The 24,541-nt window shown below is 43.1% G+C and overlaps 1 protein-coding gene across 1 annotated transcript; it reads left to right on the top strand.

Moving 5' to 3' along the window:
• The first annotated feature begins 598 nt into the window (after positions 1–598).
• utp20 (UTP20 small subunit processome component) lies at positions 599–24,518 on the top strand. The gene is made up of 61 exons (XM_033614841.2): positions 599–793; positions 1,060–1,140; positions 1,228–1,294; positions 1,411–1,543; positions 1,635–1,823; positions 1,921–2,002; positions 2,119–2,256; positions 2,411–2,566; positions 2,849–3,001; positions 3,114–3,248; positions 3,350–3,427; positions 3,534–3,712; positions 3,821–3,976; positions 4,398–4,486; positions 4,886–4,991; positions 5,222–5,372; positions 5,471–5,533; positions 5,620–5,787; positions 5,893–5,969; positions 6,277–6,356; positions 7,100–7,355; positions 7,452–7,637; positions 7,745–7,835; positions 7,951–8,036; positions 8,609–8,734; positions 10,393–10,559; positions 10,771–10,979; positions 11,250–11,393; positions 11,491–11,570; positions 11,678–11,913; positions 12,011–12,155; positions 12,257–12,344; positions 12,547–12,690; positions 12,864–12,917; positions 13,086–13,238; positions 13,334–13,489; positions 13,703–13,843; positions 13,937–14,074; positions 14,163–14,302; positions 14,457–14,539; positions 14,627–14,958; positions 15,052–15,191; positions 15,464–15,620; positions 15,712–15,810; positions 15,910–16,077; positions 16,176–16,342; positions 16,441–16,588; positions 16,684–16,800; positions 16,918–17,088; positions 17,287–17,418; positions 17,556–17,666; positions 17,755–17,904; positions 18,091–18,273; positions 20,102–20,233; positions 20,319–20,451; positions 20,540–20,724; positions 20,819–20,890; positions 20,995–21,291; positions 23,248–23,374; positions 23,692–23,837; positions 23,927–24,518. Exons 1-61 carry the CDS (start codon positions 743–745, stop codon positions 24,080–24,082), a joined length of 8,478 nt encoding a protein of 2,825 aa, XP_033470732.1. The 5' UTR covers positions 599–742; the 3' UTR covers positions 24,083–24,518.
• The last annotated feature ends 23 nt before the right edge of the window (positions 24,519–24,541 follow it).

The raw sequence follows: 24,541 nt of genomic DNA, 5'->3' as shown, positions 1-24,541 counted from the left end.
GTTGTTGATTTTTTTTCTAATCTCAATTCTTACATTATTTATCATAAGAATTCTGAACACATATGTATTGATATCAAAATTATTTCCTGTCCATTTTTGTTCACCTTTCACTGCACTTTGTTTTCAGCTCTCCTGTATTGTCGTCCACCTGACTTTTTTGTACATTGTATTGTTGAATAAAGTCAAATACTCATATGACATTTACTGCAGATGTTTATTAACAACAAAATAACAGAGTTTTTCAAATTTAATTAGCTAAGTCTAAGGTATTCCTCCAAAAGACAACTGAGAAGCTAGCTTAAAATGGCGCTGTTGGTAACAAATCTTGTATTAATCACAAGAGCCATAGCGATACGTAGAAAGTGAAATACTGAAAAAAATACGTCTTATTGTTGTTTTATTTTTACCGTATTCAAACATGGTATTTAGCTTCATGCTCTTATATGGCCCGTAGGTATAGCTTAACGAATATAAACGAAGCCGGAAGCAGGCAGGCGTGAGACCTCAAACGAAGGCGGAAAGGAAGCAAGATTTCTCTCTCTGCTCTACGCTTCTCTTCGCTCACCACGCGGAGTAAAACTTTTCCCACAATGCATTGCCCAACATGGCTGCTCCCTAGTGTCGGCGTGTGTGTAAACAGTTTTAGTTAAGCGAAGAAGCAAACTTTAGGTTTCATGAGTCATTTAAATCACACGACGAGCTTCGGAATACAAATAATAACGTGTCAAGCAACGAGGCGAAGATGAAGATTAAATCCAAGTCTTCGTATCACAAATCTGAGAACACCTACAGGGTGAGAGTCCAAACTTTGTGCAGCATGCTAACAGAGACTCAGGGGATAAAAACACAACTGTAGAGTGAACGTTTGTCGTGTTTTATATGCAGGTTATGACCAAACAAGCAGAGGGATTAAATTTTATTTAACTTAGACTGCACTGTTTAATAAATTATGGAAACATGTCATATGACCTGAAGTCCCATATCACGTCAAAATCATGTGTAGACTGGTTGTCTCACAGCTCTAGCAGATCATAAACCCTTTATATATGTCTCTTTCAGTTTCTCACTTTTGCTGAAAGACTTGCCAATGTCAACATAGATGTCATCCACCGTATAGACAGGACTGGATCTTATGCAGAGGTTTGTACAGTCAGTGAATGTGACAACAAAATGGTTCCTCACATTTATATGGTTTGCATCTGACTGACTTGTTTGCTCCTTACGCAGGACGTAGAAACATACTTCTGTGAAGGACTGACAAAATGGAGAGACCTCAACTTGACGGAGCATTTCAGTATGTAGAAATACCACACAACTTGCTACCTGTAGACACAAATTTAGTTTGGTTATCACTAAACACAAAGAAAGATGCTGTGTGTTTGTAACCAGTGTAAAATCTTTCCTCCACAGCTACATTTCTAAAAGAGGTGTCCAACCAGAGCCAGTCATTCAATATGCTGGTTTTCCATCAGAAGACGATTGTAGAGTGTCTCAAAAAGCACCTGGCTGTCAAGGACAGTCTGGCCTATCAGCCACTGCTGGAGTAAGTGCCATTTTGTGTACTGAAAAAACTGTGGAATTACGAGCTGAGCTGAGCTGCACTTACTGTATCTCTCCTCCGTCTCTTCCTACAGCCTGGTGGTGCAGCTGGCCAGAGACCTACAGACTGACTTCTACCCCCACTTCCCCGACTTCTTCGTTCTGATCACCTCGCTGCTGGACACCAAGGACACAGAAGTGCTGGAGTGGGCTTTCACCTGTCTCTCCTACCTCTACAAGTACCTATGGAGGGTCATGGTGAAGGACATGACCAACATCTACAGGTGAGGAAAGATGGAATCAGACTCTGTGTTCTTGGAGTGAAAGGTGAAGCGTGCACATCACTTTAGGGTGATATTAATACCTCTTTTCACTCCATAGTTTATACAGTGCACTGTTGGAGCACAAGAAAGAGCACATCCGCAAGTTTGCAGCAGAGAGCTTCTCTTTTCTGATGAGGAAGGTGAGTTATTTGTGTGAGCAGATGTCAAACATTAGCCTTTCTAGCACATTTTTGTGTTGAGCAGTATTTTAGTGTCGGCGTTTTTGATTTCAATGATGTGTCGTTGTGTAACACAGGTTCCAGATCTTGACGCCCTGCTGAGTCATGTGTTTTCAGACCTGCAGCAGCACCCCGACAAGGCAGAGGGAGCAGGTCAGCTGTTGTTTGAAATGTGCAAAGGGGTCCGAAACATGTTCCACTCCTGCGCTGCAAATGTGAGTTTCTTTTCACAGGAAGTGGGCGATGCTATGCGCAGAGTCCTCGCTCTGTGATGGACAGAGTTTTCATTTAAAGTTCTGAAGTGTTTCCAGTAAAATCATCAAACTGAAAATCTGTTGTCTCTCTGTTTCTCTTCACCTATCTCACCAGGCTCTCCCTGTAGCTTTGCGTAAACTCGGACCTTCAACCAACCCAGGAGTCTCTCTGCCGTGGGACACTGTCAGGGACGCTCTGGATCACATGGCCCAGGCTGCAGCCAATCACATTGATAGAGAACACTTCCTGGTTTTGTGGGAGTCCTTACAGGTGACTTGTTTTACCTTCAGTGTAAGCCTGGAGGCGATTGTGTGATTGTGTGTGTGTGTCGGTGTTACCGCAGCTTATCTCACAAACTACTGGACCAATCAGCCTAATATTTTGCATGTGCATTCATGACTGTATGCTCAAAGACCTCTCGTGGTTGCAGTGCCGGCACATTTGCTGGAAATACTAGAATGGCCTACAGGCCATGAATTGGAGCTTGACACTTTTAGACAGAGCATTAAGTTCTCTGCCTTGTGTCTGATGGTGGTGTGTTCCTGCGTACAGGTCAGTGTGGTGGAGGTCCTGGGCATCATGGAGGCAAAAGGAGAAGAGGCGGAGCAGGCGACAGAGCAGCTTGAGAGGCTGCTGTTCATTCTCCACACCCTGGTGTCTCACAAGGACGGAGCTAAGGTCACCAAACCAGAGGCTGTCTGCCAGGTAAAAGGAGGATGCTGATTTATGTGATTCTGCTACATACAAAAAACTCCTTAAAATCAAAATGGCATCTTCTAGTGGAGGTTTTCATCATTTTATTTTCTCATGCCTGCAGACGGTGTTGCGGCTGATTCAGAGCTCGTCTCTGTCGGCTTCCTGTTCCCGTCTGCTCCTCCAGATCACTTCCTCTCTGCTCCTCGGGGAGAACATTTCTCTGCCCAAAGCACTCATCCAGGACACAGTCCAAAAGGTAAGTGTTTTGTTCATGTGCAGGATGTCAGTATTTATATGTAAGGAAAAGAAAGGTTTGTGTATATACATGTGCCTCTCTGACTCTGTCATCTTCACAAGGTGTTTGGCAGCACAGTGGGACAAGATCTGATCCTGGAGTTCACCAAGGAGATGTTCACTATGAAACAGTTTGAGCAGGTGAGTCGTCACTGGAATGATGCGTCAAGTATTTTCCTCTGGTTCTGGTTCTCTGTTGAGCTACAAGTCTTTGACACTAACCTATACCTCTCTCCCTCTCCTCCAGCTCTTCCTGCCCAGCCTGTTGCTCTTCACCGCCGGGTTGTTTGGCTGCGGCGATCCTCTGTCTCGCCACTGTGGGCTGGATGTGCTGGTCAGTCTGATCCTCGCCAAAGCCCCGCCCCCCACAGACGGCTCCATGGCCTTTGAAACCTACCCACTGCTCTTCACTGGACAGACCGCAGGGTGAGATACTGCAGTACATCACATATTTTAGCTTCATCAAATAAAATCGAGGTGACTTTGAAAGTGTATTGTTTTACATAAGATAATTTTGTTTTTCTCTTGGAGCAGAGTGTTCAGCAGTAAGGAGGCCAGCAGTGCAACATCAGAGCAGCCTGCAGTGCCAGAGCTGGTGCTGTCGCTGATCCAATTTCCCGAGGAGCAGAACCAGTCCATCACCAACCTGTCACTGCCTTGGTCCGCCCTGGTGCTTCTGCCACACCTTAGGTAACACACACACACACACACACACACACCACACACTGTGCTACTGTCCTCAGGGCTCCTACTAGTCACAGAGTTTCTTCTTTGAGAGATGTATTCCAAACAGGAAGAGCCCGAGAAGTGGATTTTTCATTTAGGACAGTGAAATTTATGAGGCAGATCTTGATAAGCGAATCCCATTTTTGAAACTGCATTTGCCTCATTAAAAACTCTGTTAATAAGATAAGATTAATTAAGATTTTAATGGGGAAAAAGATAGAAGAAGATAATGTGATATTACAGCAGGAACAGGTGATGCTTGCTTCCTCATTCACTCACTTGCGTGCATGCATTGCTGAAAGGTCTGACTGATGTATTATATTTATTATACTGATCTATTGTATTTTTGTTTTTGTTTTTGTTTTTTTCATTTTTAATTTTTCAGGCCCATTGCTCCAGCTAGTGTTGTTCCCGCTGTGACTGCTTTCTTAAACCACCTCCTGTGTGAGATTGAGACGGACACACTGGGAAAAGGTTTGCTTTTTCCTTTCTTTAAGGTCACAGTGTATGAAATGTGTCAGGAGCATTAATAGCAAAGACTTGATCACTAAAATTAGCTGGAGACAAAGAGGATATATCGATATTGGTATCGGTTATCAGTCAAATGAGTTGTTACGTATCGGCATATTGGATATCGGTGAAAAATCCAACATCACACATCCCTAAAAAGCATGTATTGAAGTTGTATATATTTCATGATCATCAATAGCGTTTAAATAGAGGAAGGTTTGAATTCCTCCAAAGAAGTCCCCTTAAATCTTTCCAAAACAAGCATGAAAGTAGAACCAAGATTTTGAATTGTGTATGAAGTTTTGCTGCTCTCAGGACTGACGTGAAGCCCTTCTGTCCCATCACCACTTCTCCACCCTGCAGCTGGTCTATTTGTAGCCAGACAGGCCCTGAGCTGCCTCCTCACTCTGGACGGCTCTGCCCAGCTTCTCTCACTGGTCACTGTGGACAAGATCAACTCAATCCTACGGTAAATACCACGTGTTTGTGTTTGTGTTTGTGTGTGTGTCAGTTCATCTCACACCAGACTGATAATGACTGGGTAAATATGAAGAAACCTACAACTTACTGATCTTAAAACACATCCATCCGTATGTCTCTGGTGGAAAAAGCCTCAGTTTATTGCCTCAGATAGGAAACACCTTTCTCACTTCTACTAAAGGGTTTAACTCAGATCCATCACGTGTATCATTGTTACAGGAAATTTCCTACAGACCTGTCTGCCCTGCTGCTAGGAGACTTGTACTACACCCGCCTGTCACTCAGCGGCGTTTCAGAGCACCTGTCCCACAGTGCACTGCTGGAGCTCCACCAGATGCTGCACGCCAACCTCTCCTCTAACATCTCCAAGGTGTGTCTGCAGCAGGAACTTAAAAAGATTCCTCATTATTAAGAAGGGTCACCTAAGAGTCTGAAGAATATAAACATGTGAATTGTTTTCTCTCTCAGATCCGTTTGCTGACTCTGAGGATCCTCTCTCAGTTCGAGGCAGAGCTCCCTCCACAGACTGAGGTACGACTGTGCGTTCATGTTCTCACAAAACTCCAGGGAGCAGTAAGCTCATTTATTTATTTGTGTGAGTGTCTGCCCTTCTCCAGGGTGAGGAAAACGTGGAGGTCCAACCGGTGTTTGCAGTTTGCCTGCAGGCCGAGCTGGTGCCAGCGTCAGTGCAGGAATACAGGGAGAAGCTGCTTCACCTCCGCAAGCTGAGACAGGACCTGGTGCAGCGCAGCCTGCCTCAGGGGCCGCCTGGCACCTTCCAGCAGGTACAGAAGACGCACTACTGGCTATTTCGTCTTTTTGATATTGATCATTTATTCTTGTGTCTGGATTTCCGTGTATAAATGTAATAGATACTGGTTGTCTTCCAGGTGCCTCTGCGTTACCTCATCGCCATGCTGTTCGTCAACTTCAGGCCACTGTGGGACGCAGTTATTGAACTTCTCGTGTGAGTATAAACTGATCCCCGCAAAATGAATTCAGCTGAAATCCACACACTTATAACATTTTGGTTCACGAAGTCATTTGCTTTTCGTCAGCTGTGCACATTTCATATAAGGTGGACGTTTCTAAGCATTTTTCTGTTTCTTTGACGACATTGATTTTAACTTAGAAATATTAACAATGCTAACAGGCCTAACTGGTGAAAAAAACAAACCTTGTCTGAATTGCTTCAATAAATATTACAAATATTCAACATGTTGAGATGTCTGCTGGATTTATATGGAATAAATGACTCTCTTTCCTCCTCACAGGAGCCATGCCAGAGGGATGGACAACAAGGACTTCTGGAGGGTCTACCATGAACATCTGGAGATGGTGGCAGGGCTGGCTGGTAAGACTGACTGCAGTCACGTGTAGATTCTTTGTTTAAGTCAGATTTTAAATGCTGGGAGCCACAGCTTTGGTGTATGATTCAGTCCCTCCAGGATTTCACAGGCTTTTTTGTGACCTGAAATATCATACCAGCTTTTCTAAAAAAAAAATGCAAAGCATGTTGCAATGGTTTAAGGCGTTATATCGCAATGAAATTGTGGGGGCAAGTGAAAATTGCAAAAATAGTTGCTGTTTGATGCAGCGCTGAAGGTCCATCTCCATGAGCTGCCTTTGTCTTGCTCTTTCTGCCCTGTGAGCTAACACAGCAGCAGCAGCAGCAGCAGTATACATCCGACACCACGCCGTTAAACAGGCCCAACAATCTCACACTAACTCCAAAATGGCTCAAATCTGTTGTTAAACCTGTTAATTACAGCTGGGTAACATTAGCCTTGTGATGCTAACGCTTAGCCCTGTCTGTGTGTGACTCTGTCCAAGGTGCAGCACTCACACTCCTGCAGCAGCAGTCTGACGGGCAAGAAGTGGCTGAACAAATCAAAATGCTGCACGCAGCTCTACAATGACCTGAGATTTTATCCATTTTTAAATAGTCACATTAAACTTGTGTTGAGGGATTTGCCGTATTATCATTTATTATTGCGATCACAATATTGCAACATCCTGGAGGGGCTGAGTGAGCTGCTAGGGCAAATATACAAAGGAAACGTGACAAACATAGAGCGTCCTCTCTGCATGTCACAGAAAAAGAATTGCAGGAGAACGCCGAGGATGATGAAGAGGAAGAGCCGGGTCTTCAGGGCGAGCCGGGCTGCGATGTCATTGAAAGCGGTGATGTTGGGGTGCTGTTCCTAGAGCAGCTGAAGTCGACCTCTGACCCCAACGATAGGACAGATTTCCCCAACTTCCGCAGTCTGCTGTGGCGCTGCATGACCCAGTTTCCCGAAAGAGTGGAGCCACGCAGCCGCGAGCTGAGCCCTCTGCTGCTCCGCTTCGTCAGGTCAGTGTTTGAAGAGTGTTTTGTCTTACCGATCATTTTTCAGGTATGATGAAAGACTACAAATGTGTCTGACACTGATGTTTCTCTTGTTGTCAGAAATGAGTTTTACCCCGCCGACCTGCTGGTGGCACCCACTCAGGACCTGAGGAAGGTGAGTGACGCTGCCCCAGAGGAGTCTGGGATGGCTGTGGAGGAAGAAGAGGAGAGAGAGGAAGAGGAGCAGGAGGCAGAGGAGGGAGGCAAACAACAGAGGAAGGCTCTTCCAAGGAGGGCTGCTGCTAAGTAAGACATCAGAATCACACTGAATGTTGTCTCCATCTGCCCTGTGGTAGTCATTAAAGGGACAAGCATAATTTAAACCCTGTGTGGGAATCACCTTTTCCCTACAGACAGCTGATTGCCCATCTGAAGGTATTCGCCAAATTCACCAACCCTCGCGCTCTCTACCTGGAGAGCAGCCTCAGTGAGCTCTATCATCAGGTAACCCTAACCTTGTCTTAAAACATTATTAACATCAGAAAGCATAAAAAGAGATTTGGAGGTTTTTTAGTATATAACACCAGTATGTTATGTTCCTGTCTGTGTCTGTTTCCAGTTGCTCTGCCATCAGGACCAGCAGATCCAGCGAGCAGCACTGGAATGTGTCCTCACGTACAAAGACTCCAACATAGTGCCATACAAGTAAGAACACTACCTTAACCACTTAAAGTGATGGACAGGAAAAACACATTTACAGTAATGTTTCTCGTAAAGCAACAATCTCCCATTCTTCCTTTCCCTCAATGGGGTCATTGTGAGCGTCGTCGATAGGAATCAGCGCTGTCTTCCTCCGCCCTCTAAGGTTTCAGGCAGAGGAATGTTAACTTCCACCTCAGTGCTGACTCCACCTGACATCATGCCTTCTGCTGTCTGTTAGCAAGCGATCCATTTACTGTACCTCCAGCCTACCTGCAGACAGATGTGTGTTTCTGAGCGGGTTTTGCATTACAGATGATTGTGTGACTCTTTGTTTGGGATCAGGCTGTAACACTGACCTGGTTTCAGCACACTGACAGAGCATGTGATACAGATTCATATGCTGTTTATCAAATACACATATCGTATGTTTATGAGGCCACATTATGGGCTGTTAGGAGTTTCTTTTTCTCAAATTAGACTGTTTGCCTTAAAAATGAGTCTTTGTACAAGACACTGAACCACTACAAGCTGCAGGGTCGGTGTGTTTTGACCTTTGTATTTACGTGTGTATTCAGGGAGAATCTCGAGAGGCTGCTGGACGACAAACACTTCAAAGAGGAGATCGTCCACTTCAACATATCTGAGGAGACGGGAGTAGTTGATGCTTCACACAGGGTCAGACTCATCCCACTTCTCATGAGGTATGTGTGAATGTGTTGCAGAGTATGTTTTATGTTGCAGATTTGTTTTGGTTAGCTGCCTTACTCACTGCGTGTTACCCTGAATCCATGAAGAAATCTTAGTCTTTCTCACATGCCTCCAAGGTGAACGGAGAATCCAAAAAGACCTAACTTTCAGAATGAATTTAAGTAAACAGAGTCCACATTTAACAACAGAAAAACAATATCAGGGTACTCTAGCTTCCTCCCACAGTCCAAAGACATGCAGGTTAACTGGTGACTCTAAATTGCCCGTAGGTGTGAATGTGAGTGTGAATGGTTGTCTGTCTCTATGTGTCAGCCCTGTGATAGTCTGGCGACCTGTCCAGGGTGTACCCTGCCTCTCGCCCAATGTCAGCTGGGATAGGCTCCAGCAACTCTGTGACCCCTAACAGGATAAGCGGTTACAAAAAATGAATGAATAAATGAATGAACGCAGACCCTTATTACTTCCATTGATGAAGAATATTGCCTTTTTTTGGATTCTTCATTCACTGTGGAGGCATGTGAGAAAAACAAAGTTATCTTCTTCATTCTGCAGATGAAGTATTACTTTAAAAGAGTTATTTGACATTTTTGGGTAATACGTTCGTTTGCTTTCTTGTTGAGAGTCTCATGTCTGTACAGTTAGCTTGTCTTAGCATAAAGACTGGAAACAGTGGGAAACAGCTAGCCTAGCTCTTGTCCAAAGTTAACAAACTCCACTATCCAGCACCTCTAAAGCTCACCAACTACCACGCTATAGCTTCAATGTTTAATCCATACAAAAACGAAAGTGTGAAAACGACAAGTTGTCGTGCTTTATGGGGGGTTATTTGCTAGGCTACTGCTGGTTAGCTTAGCATAGCATACTGCCTGAATGCAGGGAGAAAACCATTAGCTAAGCTCTATTCAAAGTTAAGAAAAAGTTTGCCTACCAGCACCTCTAAAGGATTTTTTAAAACTCTAGACAGGTAGTTTAGCTGTTGCCCTGTTGCCATTCTTTTCGCTAAGCTAAGCTAAGCTAAGCTAAGCTAACGTCTCCTGGCTAGAGCTTCATATTTAATGGACAAACAGAGTGGTATCTATCTTTCATTTTAACTCCCAACAAGAGAGTTAATAAGTTCCCAAACTGTGAAACTGTTTTTATGACTTACTAAAAAACACTTCACTCATTTTGAGAATATTTTTTTTATTGAGCTATAAAGCAGCACCCATGGGTTACATATTAGCTAATAAGACAGTTCATAGTTAAACTGCTTTTCATCTGCCGGACAGCAGCAGCGGGCTTTTAAACAAGAGGAATGTGCTTTTGCAGATTCTTTGTCCCTAGCCGGTCTGTCTGCCACACTTCCATCGTTGATTTTTGTTTTTTATAATATTAGCTCTGTGTGTCATTTATCCGGTGGTTTGCTAGGAATCAGCCTTTTCCTCTGCTGCTGGCTGCTTCATTGCAACATCTTCTAGTCATTTAGAAAGCTTCAGACACGGCCCGAGATGCCCTGTGGGAACAGTATACACGTTCAAACATAACTGATGGCACAATGAATGGATATGTCTAATTATGAGAGTCATTTTTTTACTTCCTGATTTTAATTAGTTTGCCCACAAAAGCTACAGTAGGCCAACTTTGATATATGTGTTTGCTGTTTATGACACAGGATCCTGTTCGGCCGTCTGCGCAGTAAAGCAGGCAGCAAGTTTCAGGGGAAGGCGAGCGCCACCTCCCGCTCTTCCATTATCCTGCGTTTCCTGGCAGGTTGCCAAGCAGAGGAGCTGGGAATATTCATGGACCTGCTGCTGGAGCCTGTCAGCCATCACAGCCAAGGTAAGACACGTCTGTGGCAGGAAATAAAAGATTTTCTCTGTCATAAATGTGTCATGTGTCATGTCCTTGTGTTTGGTTGTAATTAGGTTGCAATCATAGGTTATGCATAACTCAGCTTTCTCTAACACTCTTCTGAGCTGACCCTTCCCTGAGAGTCAGATGTAAAACACACTCTAACAGTAGAGTCCCTCATCAATCTTTGTGTCCTCAGATTCCTGTCTGGCAGCAGTGGAGAAAGCTGTAGCTGACACAGACATGGGCGCTGTCCTGCCGCTGGGCCGTCAGCACAGCCTACTGAACATCATCAACGTGGTGATCCACAAGCTGGGCCACCTCATCCAAAGCTACCTGCCCAAGATGCTGCAGATCCTGCTGTGTGTCACCGCCTCTGTGTCCACCCTGTTGGACAAAAGGAACCAGGTAATCAGGATACAGATTTAGTGGCCTGGAAACCTTATGAATCTGCATGCTCGTGTTGTATTTGCTCTGGCAGATGCAGCTGATCCACTTCCTGTTCATACAGATTTCCAGTCCACCATATTGGGCCAATCACAACTGCTTACCTAGTTAAAAAGACAGAATGTATACTTAGCATTTGGTACGGTATTATACTTATACATATAGAGATACAAACCAAAAAACACAGTGTCCTGGTTTCTTGATGTTGAATTCTTCCTCTGTTGTCTGCAGCTACGTGCAGGTTGCATCAGTCCTCTGAAGAACCTCAGGCGACTCGGCATCCTGAGGATCCAGGACTTTTTTGACGGCTTCGACTCCTACAGCTTCAGCGAAGACGAGCTGAACGCTGTCTTTCAGGCTGTGGTCTGGCCTCAGGTACGTGTTGTTAAAAACTCGTGTTATTATTTTTCTATGGTTTTTTTTTATTTTTTTTTTTTTAGTGTCCGTACATTTCTGGCTTCTCTTTGTGCAGGTGTGTCGCCTCCCCACAGAGAGCCCTTACTCCCCGACCCCTCTGCTGAAACTCATCCACCTGTGGTGCAAAAATGCCAGGTTAGTGTCCTCCTCTCTTTCTCATCTATCTATCAGAACATTTTTACCGGTCAATAGTTGTTGTCATCCAAAGTGAGGTGAAATAAATACATTGTTTTTTGTCTCAGGTACTTCCCCCTCTTGGCCAAACAGAAGCCAAACCAGCCAGAGTGTGATGTCCTCCTAAACGTCTTCGCCCTCCTCTCAGCTAAGAACGCTTCCCCAGTGACCGTCGCCATGGTAATGGACATAGCTGAATCCCTAGCAACCACTGAGGACTTTGTGGCCTCGGAGGCTGAGACAGAGCTGAGCGTCAATGGCTGTGTGTTCCCACAGCCCAAAGAGGGCGCTCTTATTGCTGCAGGTCAGCAGAGTTTGCCTTGTTTTATCTGCAATATCTCTGTAACAGTCTTCTAACTCCACTGTACAAACTTAAATGTGCATGTTGTCATATCCTCCAGACTCGTTACGGCAGGGCTCCAGAGTGCTGCTGCCTCACATATCCACCCTGCTGCAGTACCTCAGCGGAGTCGTACGCAACACCGACAGACTCAAGAAGAAGAAGTTCAGGGCCCAGGTGGCCAAAGAGCTCAACATCCTCTCCAAGTTAGTGTTTTATTTCGATGAGAACATTCACAATAGTTTTTCTGACTGACAGTATAAAAGTGTAAAAACACATTTTTTCTGCATGTCTTTATCTCCGTCAGGGTCAGTCGATTTGTGAGCGACAAAGAGCACAGCTCGGTGCTCATCAGCCTGTTGCTGCCCTACCTCCAGAAAGGCAACAATCCTCAAGTAAGCCTCGCAACTTATTATTTGACTGTTTCATACAAAAAAACCTGCTGTACACACAGTTCTAGTGAGGTGAAGACATCCAGAGGAGCCATATGTCCCTGGAGGCTCAATTCAGGACAAAGAAATTGTATTTGGACCAAGTTGTCTTTTTAATAGACTGTTGATGCAGCCCATAAATGACCTTGATGTGTGTTTCTTTCAGGAGACAGAAATCGACATCCTGGCCACAGTGCAGAACCTGTTGCGACAGTGTGCACAGCCCTCCGCCTTCCTGCGGCCGCTCAGCAAACTCTTCTCCGTCATCCACAACAAGCTGCCCAGGCAGGCCCTCACTAATGTCTTCCAGGTACAGCAGAGAACCAAACAAAATATTATGTTTTTCCAGTTGTCACCTGCTGTTGGTGTTAATGGATTAAAAATGAATGTATGTTGAATATCACAGAAAGTTTTACTTTGTCTTGAATCATTACTTTTAAAAAACAATTAGTCTTACTTACTTTTATGTGTTTCTGCTTTCAGACTCTGTCAGATCTGGAGCCTTCACTTGCATACATTACTGATTTAGCAACAAAGGTAAGATCATTCATTACATTCACCTTAAATATTATGTTATCATTTATACATTTACTTGGAAGATCAGACATGTTTTCTTGGATTATTAATACAACTCCTCTAGAGGTCTGGACACTAATCACTTGTGTCTGTCAACATAAAGAAAACACTCACTGTTTCGCCCTGCAGCTTAACGCATTCGACAGTCGACACTTGGATGAGATCTACTTTGACGTGCGTCTCACGGGTTTCCAAGAAGCCACCAGGCGAGTCAAGGAGATGACGACTCTGGACCTGGACTACATCAGCACCATCATGCACAACTGCTTCCACACCTATGAGGTTAGCAGATATGTCATACAGATACACTGTCTAAAGTAATACTACTTTACTACTTTAATAGCTTTGATTAATTTCCTCTCTCCCTTACCTTCCAGATTGGGGACATGTCGCTAGGGGACAACGCCACCTTGTGTCTGTCTGCAGTGATCACCCAGCTCGTGGCGGTCGGGGCTGGAGAACAGCTCTACAAGGACATCGTGCAACACACCATCCTGGACGCTGTGCACAAGGGGCTTCGCAGCAAGACAGATGTAGGAACACACATCTTTCCTCTTATTTCTAAACACACCAGCTGTTTCAAGAGTTAAGGGATAGTCTGGATTTTTTTGAAGTGGTATTGTAAGAGGTATGGATATAAAATATTTTTGCTGCTGCCCTTGTCCTCGCTTCCGTGGCTGTATGTAATACACTGATTCTGGATAAGCTCGTCATACAACTTTTCCTCTCCTCTTTGCTGTTACCAGAGTGTGCAGCATGAATACACCACCGTGCTGGCCCACCTGGTGAAGACCTTTCCCACCAAGAAAGAGTTCAGAGACCTGGTGCAGCTCACCAACTACAACGACCTCGAGTCTGACTTCTTTGAGCACATGAAGCACATCCAGGTAAGAGACAAACCAGGAGAACTCACTCCCATCTCTGATCTCTCTCTATACCCGATCCACAAACTGACATATGTGTGGTTATTCTTTGTTTAGATCCACCGTCGGGGTCGTGCCCTGAGGAAGCTGGCCAAGCAGCTGACCGAGGGCCAGGTGGTGATGACACCTCGTTCGCTCCAGAATTACATCATGCCGTACGCCTTGACGGCTCTGTTGGATGAGAAGATGCTCAAAGTAACTTAGCCGTACACTTAAAACACTGAGAGAACAGTCCCTGTGTTTTGTTTGTGTGTCTGACCCCTCTGCTTCTCACACACTGCAGCACGAGAACATGATATCAGCGTCAGTGGAGGTGGTGGGCGCGGTGTGCCGCAAGCTGACCTGGTCGAAGTACCTCTACTACCTGAAACACTTCATACACATCCTGCAGACGGCACAGGCTGAGCAGAAACTGGCTGTCAGGTGGAGTTGGATCATAAATCACCCTTAATAACCATTTTTTAACCATTGCTTTCATGGAACTTTAATATGATTCATCAGTGTCTTGTGCCTTCTGTACTAAAATAGTCCTTTCTTCTGTCCTGTGCTTCCTCGTGTTGTACCATTATAACTCCAGTTTGCTGGTCACAGTCCTGGAGTCTTTCCATTTTGACCATCAGACCCTCAGCAGAGAAATGGAGGCTGCCAAGGCCAGAGAGGGTGATTGACTCATCCCATTTCCCATGATTTCATAATGCATATAATTTCAAAATGTCATATTAAATCATTTTAAATATCTTTATCAAGCCGAGAGTGTTGCAGTCGATGTAGATGACGAGGAGCAAGCAGCAGCCGACGAATCAGAAGCAAGCGATGACGAGGAGGAGGCAATGGAGGTAGACAGTGAGACTGCTCCATCTGAAGTTCCCATGGAAACGGACACCACAAGTGGAGAAAAGGATGTGGCCTCCAAGGAGGCAGCCACCGTGGACGCCAAAGGGCCAGCGGCTCCTAAACCCACCGCCGTAGCCAGCGGGCTGCCACAGAGCACAGAGGAGCTGGAGTCTCTGATCAGTGCCATCCACACGACTGTTAATAACAGCGTGCTGCCTCGCCTGCACAAGTGTCTCAATGCAAAGGTATGATGCACACACACATGTGCAGTCTAAATCAGTTCTGAAATTTCTAAACAGCAGTATAAATGTGAAAGTGTGTGTGTGTGTGTCGTCTAGATAAAGCGTGACGATGAGCACAAGGCGGTGAAGTCAAAGGAGGTGAAGGATGAGGAGGTGGTGAGGATACCGATAGCTTTCGCCATGGTCAAACTGATGCAGACTCTGCCGCCGCACATCATGGAGGCCAACCTGCCTGGGTATGCAAGCTACCTTCTGCGCAGTGCTACTGTTTAGAACGAAAATAGTTCCTATATGAAACTGCTCACAACAATGTCTGTGGATTATTGTGAGTAAACGTGTCATGATTTCTGGAAAGAGACATTGCACTTCATGAAAGGGGAAAAGCTGTCTTTTTGATTTTTGAGTGAACTGTCCCTTTAAGATGCAGGCAGTTTTTGATCAAAGTTGCAACATTTACTGATATGCATATTTTGTCTTTTGTTGGTAAATATTTGTGTGTGTCATCCAGGATCCTGATCAAGGTGTGTGTGCTGCTGAGGAACCGCTTCCAGGAGATCCGTGACGTGGCGAGGGGAACCCTGGTGAAGATCGTGGAGACGTTAGGCAGCAGGTTCCTGCAGTACTTGCTCAAAGAGATGCAGGGAGTCCTGGTCAAAGGCTACCAGGTAGGCGTGCACACATGGACGCAACCACGAGAGCATGTCAGGGATATCTTTAAAATAATATGCCTGTTTTTCTGTGCTCCCCTCTTCCCAGGTCCACGTGCTAACGTTCACTGTGTACCAGCTGCTGTCAGTCCTCAGTCCGACACTAAAGAGTGGCGACTTGGACCCATGCATGAACATGCTCCTTGATGTAAGAATGCTTCACACCAAAAATCCACCTTGGCTCCTTTGTTTTTTGGACATCATTTGCGATGATCTTATCTCCTCTTCCTTCTTCCTTGTCTGCCAGATCTTCAACAACGAGTTGTTCGGGCCTGTTGCAGAGGAGAAGGAGGTGAAGGGGATCGTCTCCAAGCTGATGGAGGCCCGGCACAGCAAGAGCATGGACTCCTATGAGCTGCTGGCCCGCTTCTGCAGCAAGGAGAGTGTCACCAGGTTTATTCTGCCACTGAAGGAGGTGAGAGGGGGATTGATTAAAAACTACACAACACTTAAAATATATTAAACTAAAACAAATAAGTGTCTTGATAATAAAGCATTGACTTTGGTTTTCAGATCCTGGAGACATCATGCAGTCTGAAGGTGTGTAACCGAGTGGGTGCCGTGCTGCGTCGGCTGGTCCTGGGTCTGCTCGTCAACGAGGGCATGACCTCTCAGGATATCTTGCTGCTGTGCCACGGCCTGGTCAGCGAGAGTCTGCCGCTGCTCACCAAGAGAGACCGGTACACTCATACACAAGCTCACATCAATATACAGTAAATCAATTTTATGCTCATTTATCACCATGTATGACTCTGTATATACGTGTGTGTATCTGTAGAGAGAAAGCATCAGCTAAGCCTCCCCCAGACCCCAGACTGCCCCCTCCCAGCTGCCTGCTCCTGCCTCCAACTCCAAAGAGAGGAGGTCAGAAAGCTCCGGTCAGCAGCCGCACCAACATGCACATCCTGGTGGACGCTGGCCTCAAGGTGCACAATGAAACACTCCACATGCTCAGATACAACAATGTAGATTTGTCTTTTTCTGAAGCATTAACCATCATGCATGTCTGTCTGTTTCTCAGCTGCTCCACCTGAGTCTGAAGAAATCCAAAGTGACATCATCAGAGGCCTCAGCTCTGGAGATGCTGGATCCTTTCGTGCTGCTGCTGCTCGACTGCCTCGACTCCATGCACGTCAAGGTACCAGCATTTTATGGTCACATGGGTACCATTATCCGCCCTCGATTAAACCCATTCTCATCTCTGATATTATATCTATAACTAACACCCTCTTCTTCTGTCTCCCCTCTCTCCCAGGTGATCACAGAGGCTCTGATTGCATTCACTTGGCTGTTAAAGTTCCCTCTGCCAGCCGTGGAGCAGAACGCCAACCAGCTGACCAAGCAGCTCTTTGTCCTGCTGAAGGATTACTCTAAGGCTGGAGCCGCCCGCGGAGAGAACTACCACCTTGTGCAGAACTGCTTCAAGGTTCGGCAAATAATAAATACACCTAACCACACATTTTTACATACATACATTTTTAGGTCATGGAGCTGCTCTAATAAATAATAATATAATAAAAAGTCATGCAAACGTCCTGGATTGAAGAAACCAAATTTTAAAAATGAAGGTAAAACTGCTGCATTGATTTATGATGTTCATTCTGTCTGTCTGTGTGTCTCTTAGGCCATCACCATACTGGTGAAGAACGTCAAAAGCAACCAGATCTCAGAGACACAGCTGCAGGTGCTGCTGGGATACGCTGAGGAGGACATCTATGACCAGTCTCGCCAGGCCACCGCCTTCGGCCTGCTGAAGGTAACCAGTCAGATGCTGACCTGAGTGCTTGTGGTGCTTTGCAAAAAAAAGATAAAAATGTAAAAAACATGAAAGTATCATGACAGAGAAACAGTTGTTCTTATATGTGTGTCTGTTTTTCTATCCGTCTCCTGCAGGCGATTCTGTCCAGGAAGCTCATTGTTCCAGAGATGGAGGAGGTGATGAAAAAAGTGGCCAAGCTTTCTGTCACTGGCAGCAACGCTATGATCAGAATCCACTGTCGACAGGTACTCGCACAGAAGAAAAAGACCAGCTATATATTTCTCCTCTGTTTCGCACAGTAAGACAAAAATATTTGGTGTTCATGTTTTGCAGATCTATCTAAAATACCTGCTGGACTACCCACTGGGGAAGAAGCTGAGAGAGCACCTGGACTTTGTGGTGGCCCAGCTGCACTATGACCACGACACAGGCAGGGAGTCTGTGCTGGAGATGCTGGCCTATATCATCCAGACATTCCCTCAGGTTAGTACAAAAAAACACTGCATGCATATGACGGCATCATCACCCAGGGTACCCACATATAATCCATAATCATCAGTCCAACACTCTAAAATCTCAATATTGTGATAATCCCTGACCACCAGCTTCAGTGCAAAAGCCAACACATTTTACCGTTGCTGTTTTTTGACTTTATCATTTTCTGCTCAGAACCTGCTGTTGAAGTATAGTGGATTGTTTTTTGCCCCGCTGACCCTGGTTGTGGTCAACGATAACTCAGCACGGTGTAAGAAAATGGCCGCCATGACCATCAAGGCCCTGCTGACCAAGCTGGACGTGAACCATAAGAACTCCCTATTCTCCCTCGTTAACACCTGGCTGACTGCAGAGAAGGTGCACACACTCACACACCTTTACCCAAAAGAGAAATCAGATGCTTTTTTTGTTATTTTAACATTAGAGTTTTTAGTATTTTTGCAATATTTGTTTCATTTTTGTGTGCTTACACGGGGTGTCTACAGGTCCTTAAAAAATCTTAAAGTGTCTTAAATTCAGTGTTACAACAATAAGGCCTTTAAAGTCATTAACTAGTCTTAAATTTGAATTTGTGAGGTCTTAACTGCTACAAACATTTATCAAATTTCATTTATCCATTTTTTTTATTTTTTTGTGAAAATGAGTGAAGCCTTTCTATGTAAAAGTCCACATTTCTTATGTTCCAAATCTTAAAAAAACTATAATACCGTAATTTTATTTCATACTTGCAGTTACCCGATTGCCTTAACTCACTCTAATAACCATATTCCTACATAACTCTTCTGCACAGGACCACATATATACTTCTTGCCTGCGATGCTGAAATAAGTAAAACATGATTTGTCCAAAAATTCAATTGTCTGACACCTATAGACACCCTGTTACAGTTCTTGTGATTACTTTGGTATTTTTCAGAGTCTTGGCATTAATTTTCAAATAGTGAATGAGGCCTTTACTTACCGCAACTGCAGAGGGTACCAGAGAGGCTGTTCTAATTCACTGTGTTGTTAATAAGTAGCCTGGAAATCCAGACCCAAATCTAGAAAGATTTAGATTTTTTGACTCGCTGAGCAAATTCAACCATTCAATTTGGTTTGGACAGGGACTTGAACTGGTGACCCTCTGGTTCCCAACCCAAGTACCTATAGGCTGAGCTACTGCCACCATGACATTTTTTTTGTAGGCTGATGTGGGAGTTAGCATCGCCCTGGTTCCCTCCTCAAATAGCTAATGGGATTTTCCCACTGGAATTTGAATTACTGCAGAAAATAAGCTCTGTAGCAAACAGAAGTTAATGATACTTTTACATTTTACATTTTGTTCAGTGGGATAATCTTCACAAATGAACACCACTTTCATGATTTTTGAAGTCTAAATGCAATCGCCAGAAGTAAAAGCTAACGTTAGGCTATAACTACACTATGGCTGCATGACTTATTGTCACCGCCACATCAAGGCTGTAGCTGTGTTCAGTGTGAAGATGTTCTGTAGTCTCATTTAGCCACTTGATAGCAACCACCTTTTTTAAGACACAGAAAATCTTCAAAATTCATAAGTGTGGTATTTACTGATGTATTTTTTGACCGTAGAACAAAACGTGAAAGTCTTTTAATGTCTGTGGTTAACAAGAGCTTATTTCAGGCTACTGACTAAAAACCCAGTGACTTCAAGGCAAGGGAATCAGGAGTATACAAATGCCATGTCATTTCTGGGTTTTAGAATTCAGTTCTGCACCACTCTATTATGCTGTTACAAACTCTTCCTGTATCTTCTTTAAATTAAAATCCCTGTAGCATTTCAGTGGACATAAATCATTCATTTCATAAAAAAGCTTTTATTGTGAAACATTTGCAGGGCTCTCATGCAGCACTTCAAATGTAGCTACTGCCATCTTGTGGCGCTTATTGCATTACTACAAAATTGAGTTTGGCAGGATTTGAACAGACATGCAGCCACAGTGACTGAAATAGGATGATAACATTTTAGATTAACAATCCAGAACAACAAAGTGGTAACAATAAAAGTGTACTGTTGAATTTGTAATTAAAGCAATGGAAATGTACATTATTCTTAGTTTTTTCCCCATAGCCAGTATTTGACTACTGGCCTTTATTTAACAAAATACAGTACATCATTTTTAATAAGATCTAATTAAAAGCTCCAATGTCCCCCTCTGCCCTCTCAGACCAGTCTGCGGCGTCTCGGGGCTCAGATTTGCGGCCTGTTTGTGGAGGTGGAGGAGGAGAAGTTTGCCCGTCGCGTGGACGACCTGCTGCCTCTGCTGGAGAAAGAGATAAACCCTGACAACTACGAAGATGTGAGGCAAAACTTTCACACTGTCTTTGGCCACAACTTTGAAACTCAAGCAAAATGAAGCATCCTAACTCTGGTGTGCCTTTCAGATCGACGAGGAGCAGGAGGAGAGAGGAGCAGACAGGCTGTTGTACAGTTTCCTGACTCTCATTACCAAACTGGGCAAACACTGCGGCCTGCTGGAGCTCAGCAAGCCTCGGGACACACTCGGTCGTATCTGGGGTAAAGGACAGACACACACCACCTCTCTGTCACTCACGCACACACACATTTCACACACACTCACTCAGTTTTGTTTTCTCTCCTGCAGGTCACATTGAAGCCCACCTGCGGTACCCTCACTGCTGGGTGTGGCTGACTGCCTCACAGCTTTTTGGTCAGCTGTTTGCAGCCCATCAGGCGGAGCAGCTGGTAGCTGTCTGGAGAAGAGAGAAAGGTGATGGCTCACCTCTGTTGCCAGCCACAGCTTTCATCACCAGCAGTCTGGACAAGAAGGTGAGTACCCTACTTTTTAGCTGTGGTCTTATTTCTGGGTCTTGCTCTCATTGTTTGAACTCATTTTTTCCCTCCCTTATTTTTTTTTATTTAGATGAGAGAGTTGGCGTTATCTTTCTGCTATCAACTACAGTCCAAGTTCCTAGACACAGCGTCAGGAGAGCAGGTGCCTAAACTCCTTCAAAACACACCTGAAACACATTTCTATCAAAGCTTAATACACATCACACATGACACTTGATTGACTAGAATGTTTCGCTACGCCCACAGGTGATCAAGAACCTACTGTTCGTCGGCAAGGTGATCTACCTCTTGTCCCCCGAGTCTGACGTCACTCCCCCTCAGGAAGGAGTGACAGAGGAAGAGGAACAGAGGCAGAATGGAGATGACAAGGAGATGGAGGAGAAAGAAGAGGAGGAAGAAGATGACATGGAGAAGGAAAAGGAAGAGGAGGAGGAGGATGAAGATGATAAGGATGATCGGCCTCCTTCCCTGCTGTGGTTGATAAAGAAGCTGTCGCTGATGGCCAAGAGAGAAGCAGCATACACTCCCAAAGTTCCACTCAAGGTACGTCATAGTATAGTATGTCATAAAAAAAAGTCTGGATAGTATAGAATGTCATGAAAAAGTCATAGTATAGTATGTCAAAAAATTCATAGTATAGTATGTCATAAAAAAAGTCTGCATAGTATAGTATGTCATAAAAAATGTCATAGTATAGTATGTCATAAAAAAAAAAGTCTGGATAGTATAGTATGTCATAAAAAAGTCACAGTATAGCATGTCATTAAATGTCATAGTATAGTATGTCATAAAAAAGTCATAGTATAGTATGTCATAAAAAAAAGTCTGGATAGTATAGTATGTCATAAAAAATGTCATAGTATGTCATAAAAATGTCATAGTATAGTATGTCAAAAAATTCATAGTATAGTATGTCATAAAAAAAGTCATAGTATAGTATGACATAAAAAAGTCATAGTATAGAATGTCAAAAAAGTCATAGTATAGTATGTCAAAAAAGTCATAGTATAGTATGTCATAAAAAATGTCATAGTATGTCATAAAAATGTCATAGTATAGTATGTCAAAAAATTCATAGTATAGTATGTCATAAAAAAGTCATAGTATAGTATGACATAAAAAAGTCATAGTATAGAATGTCAAAAAAGTCATAGTATAGTATGTCATAAAAAAGTCATAGTATAGAATGTCAAAAAATTCATAGTATAGTATGTCATAAAAAAGTCATAGTATAGAATGTCAAAAAATTCATAGTATAGTATGTCATAAAAAAGTCATAGTATAGAATGTCAAAAAAGTCATAGTATAGTATGACATAAAAAAGTCATAGTATAGAATGTCAAAAAATTCATAGTATAGTATGTCATAAAAAAGTCATAGTATAGAATGTCAAAAAAGTCATAGTATAGTATGACATAAAAAAGTCATAGTATAGAATGTCAAAAAATTCATAGTATAGTATGTCATAAAAAAGTCATAGTATAGAATGTCAAAAAATTCATAGTATAGTATGTCATAAAAAAGTCACAGTATAGCATGTCATTAAATGTCATAGTATAGTATGTCATAAAAAAAAGTCTGGATAGTATAGTATGTCATAAAAAATGTCATAGTATGTCATAAAAATGTCATAGTATAGTATGTCAAAAAATTCATAGTATAGTATGTCATAAAAAAAGTCATAGTATAGTATGTCAAAAAAGTCATAGTATAGTATGTCATAAAAAATGTCATAGTATGTCATAAAAATGTCATAGTATAGTATGTCAAAAAATTCATAGTATAGTATGTCATAAAAAAGTCATAGTATAGTATGACATAAAAAAGTCATAGTATAGAATGTCAAAAAAGTCATAGTATAGTATGACATAAAAAAGTCATAGTATAGAATGTCAAAAAATTCATAGTATAGTATGTCATAAAAAAAGTCATAGTATAGTATGACATAAAAAAGTCATAGTATAGAATGTCAAAAAAGTCATAGTATAGTATGACATAAAAAAGTCATAGTATAGAATGTCAAAAAAAGTCATAGTATAGTATGTCATAAAAAAAAGTCTGGATAGTATAGTATGTCATGAAACAGTCATAGTATAGTATGTCAAAAAATTCATAGTATAGTATGTCATAAAAAAGTCTGCATAGTATAGTATGTCATAAAAAATGTCATAGTATAGTATGTCATAAAAAAGTCTGCATAGTACAGTAAGTCATAAAAAATGTCATAGCATAGTATGTCATAAAAAATGTCATAGTATAGTATGTCATAAAAAAAAGTCATAGTATAGTATGTCATAAAAAAAGTCTGGATAGTATAGTATGTCATAAAAAAGTCACAGTATAGCATGTCATTAAATGTCATAGTATAGTATGTCATAAAAAATGTCATAGTATAGTATGTAATAAGAAAGTCATAGTATAGTATATCATAAAATGGCACAGTATAGTATGTAAATTGTAAGATAATTACATTTTCTTTCCCTCCACTCTCTCCCACAGAGGACGTGTGTGTTTAAGTTCCTCGGGGCAATAGCCATGGACCTTGGGAAGGAACGACTCGGCCCCTATCTGACCACTATCATCACTCCTCTGTACAGGGAGCTGGACAGCACCTATGCAGATCAAGGTGACTACTCTTAAGCTGTCTTAAACAGCCTAACAAGGGTCTTTGTCCAGGGTCTAACTTATGGGACATGGGCTTGCCATAGTAGTCAGTGTTACCTGCGTTAGATAGGTTTCGGGCAAACACAGATTACACCACTTGCCCACGGCCCCCACCATCGTTTTACTATTTTTTTTTTTAAATCAATATTTAGTCAGATGACGGACACAACAGTGTCTGCTCTGTGCAGCAGCAGCAGCAGCAGCAGCAGCACAGTGGCAGTACAGACTTGCAGGAGTCAGATTTTGCTTCAAGTAATCCCTTCCTCTGTCTATGTCCAGATCCCACCCTGAAGAACCTGGCACAGGAGCTGATCGAGCTGCTGAAGAAACAGGTGGGGCTGGAGACATTCTCTCTGGCTTTCTCTGCTGTCCAGAAGGAGTTTTCACAGAGGCGAGCGGCACGAAAACGACACAGAGCCATGCAGGTATGATGAACACCACAGCACATGCACACGCTCAAAAGCAACACTTTTATGCCCAGCAATTAATTTCTGTTTGTCTCTTGTTTTCCCAGGCGGTAGCTAACCCAGACATCGCAGCGAAGAAAAAACTCAAGAAGCACAAGAACAAAATCGAAGCTAAGAAGAGGAAGATTGAGTTTCTGCGGCCTGGATATAAAGCAAAGAAGCACCGGAGCCACGCGCTTAAAGATCTGGCCATGGTTAAGTGAGCCATGATGGCAGCTACATCAGTTTTTCAAGAACGCAAGATGGGAATGAAAGCTGCCCAGCTGCCCCAGAAAAGTGACTCCTGTGATTAAACTGGACATATCCACATTCTTGTGGGTTAACTTTGCTGCAGATTCCACAAGTTCATGATGTTACATAAAGACTTTTACTTTTCTATGTAATATCCGTTGACGAAGCAAACACCACATTGGGACAAGAGGGGTCTTCTGTTTGATTTCCAACTTTCGTCTTTGTGTTAAAGGAATTAGAAAAGAGATGTCATCTGTAACACAGCAGGATGTATCACTAATGAACTCACTGCATATGAACTCTATTTTTTATTTTCCTGCTGTCAACAAAGTGTAGAATTGTACTTTGATTTAAATCCCGTGCAGTTCAATGTACAACTTTTGTAATTAAAAAAAGATCAGACATGTATACCGATCATCCATCTGCTGATA

This window comes from Epinephelus lanceolatus, chromosome 23, assembly GCF_041903045.1.
Source record: "Epinephelus lanceolatus isolate andai-2023 chromosome 23, ASM4190304v1, whole genome shotgun sequence".
Taxonomy (NCBI): Eukaryota; Metazoa; Chordata; class Actinopteri; order Perciformes; family Serranidae; genus Epinephelus; species Epinephelus lanceolatus.
Note: the sequence above shows the minus strand (reverse complement) of the source record. Positions and strands in the feature narration are given on the sequence as shown.

Bases quoted from the DNA above. Each gene is read 5' to 3' on its own strand.
- utp20 (XM_033614841.2), top strand. From the start codon at position 743: ATGAAGATTAAATCCAAGTCTTCGTATCACAAATCTGAGAACACCTAC. The intron at 13,239-13,333 runs GTTAGCAGATAT...CTTACCTTCCAG, and splicing joins ACTGCTTCCACACCTATGAG to ATTGGGGACATGTCGCTAGG. The intron at 21,292-23,247 runs GTACGTCATAGT...TCTCTCCCACAG, and splicing joins CTCCCAAAGTTCCACTCAAG to AGGACGTGTGTGTTTAAGTT.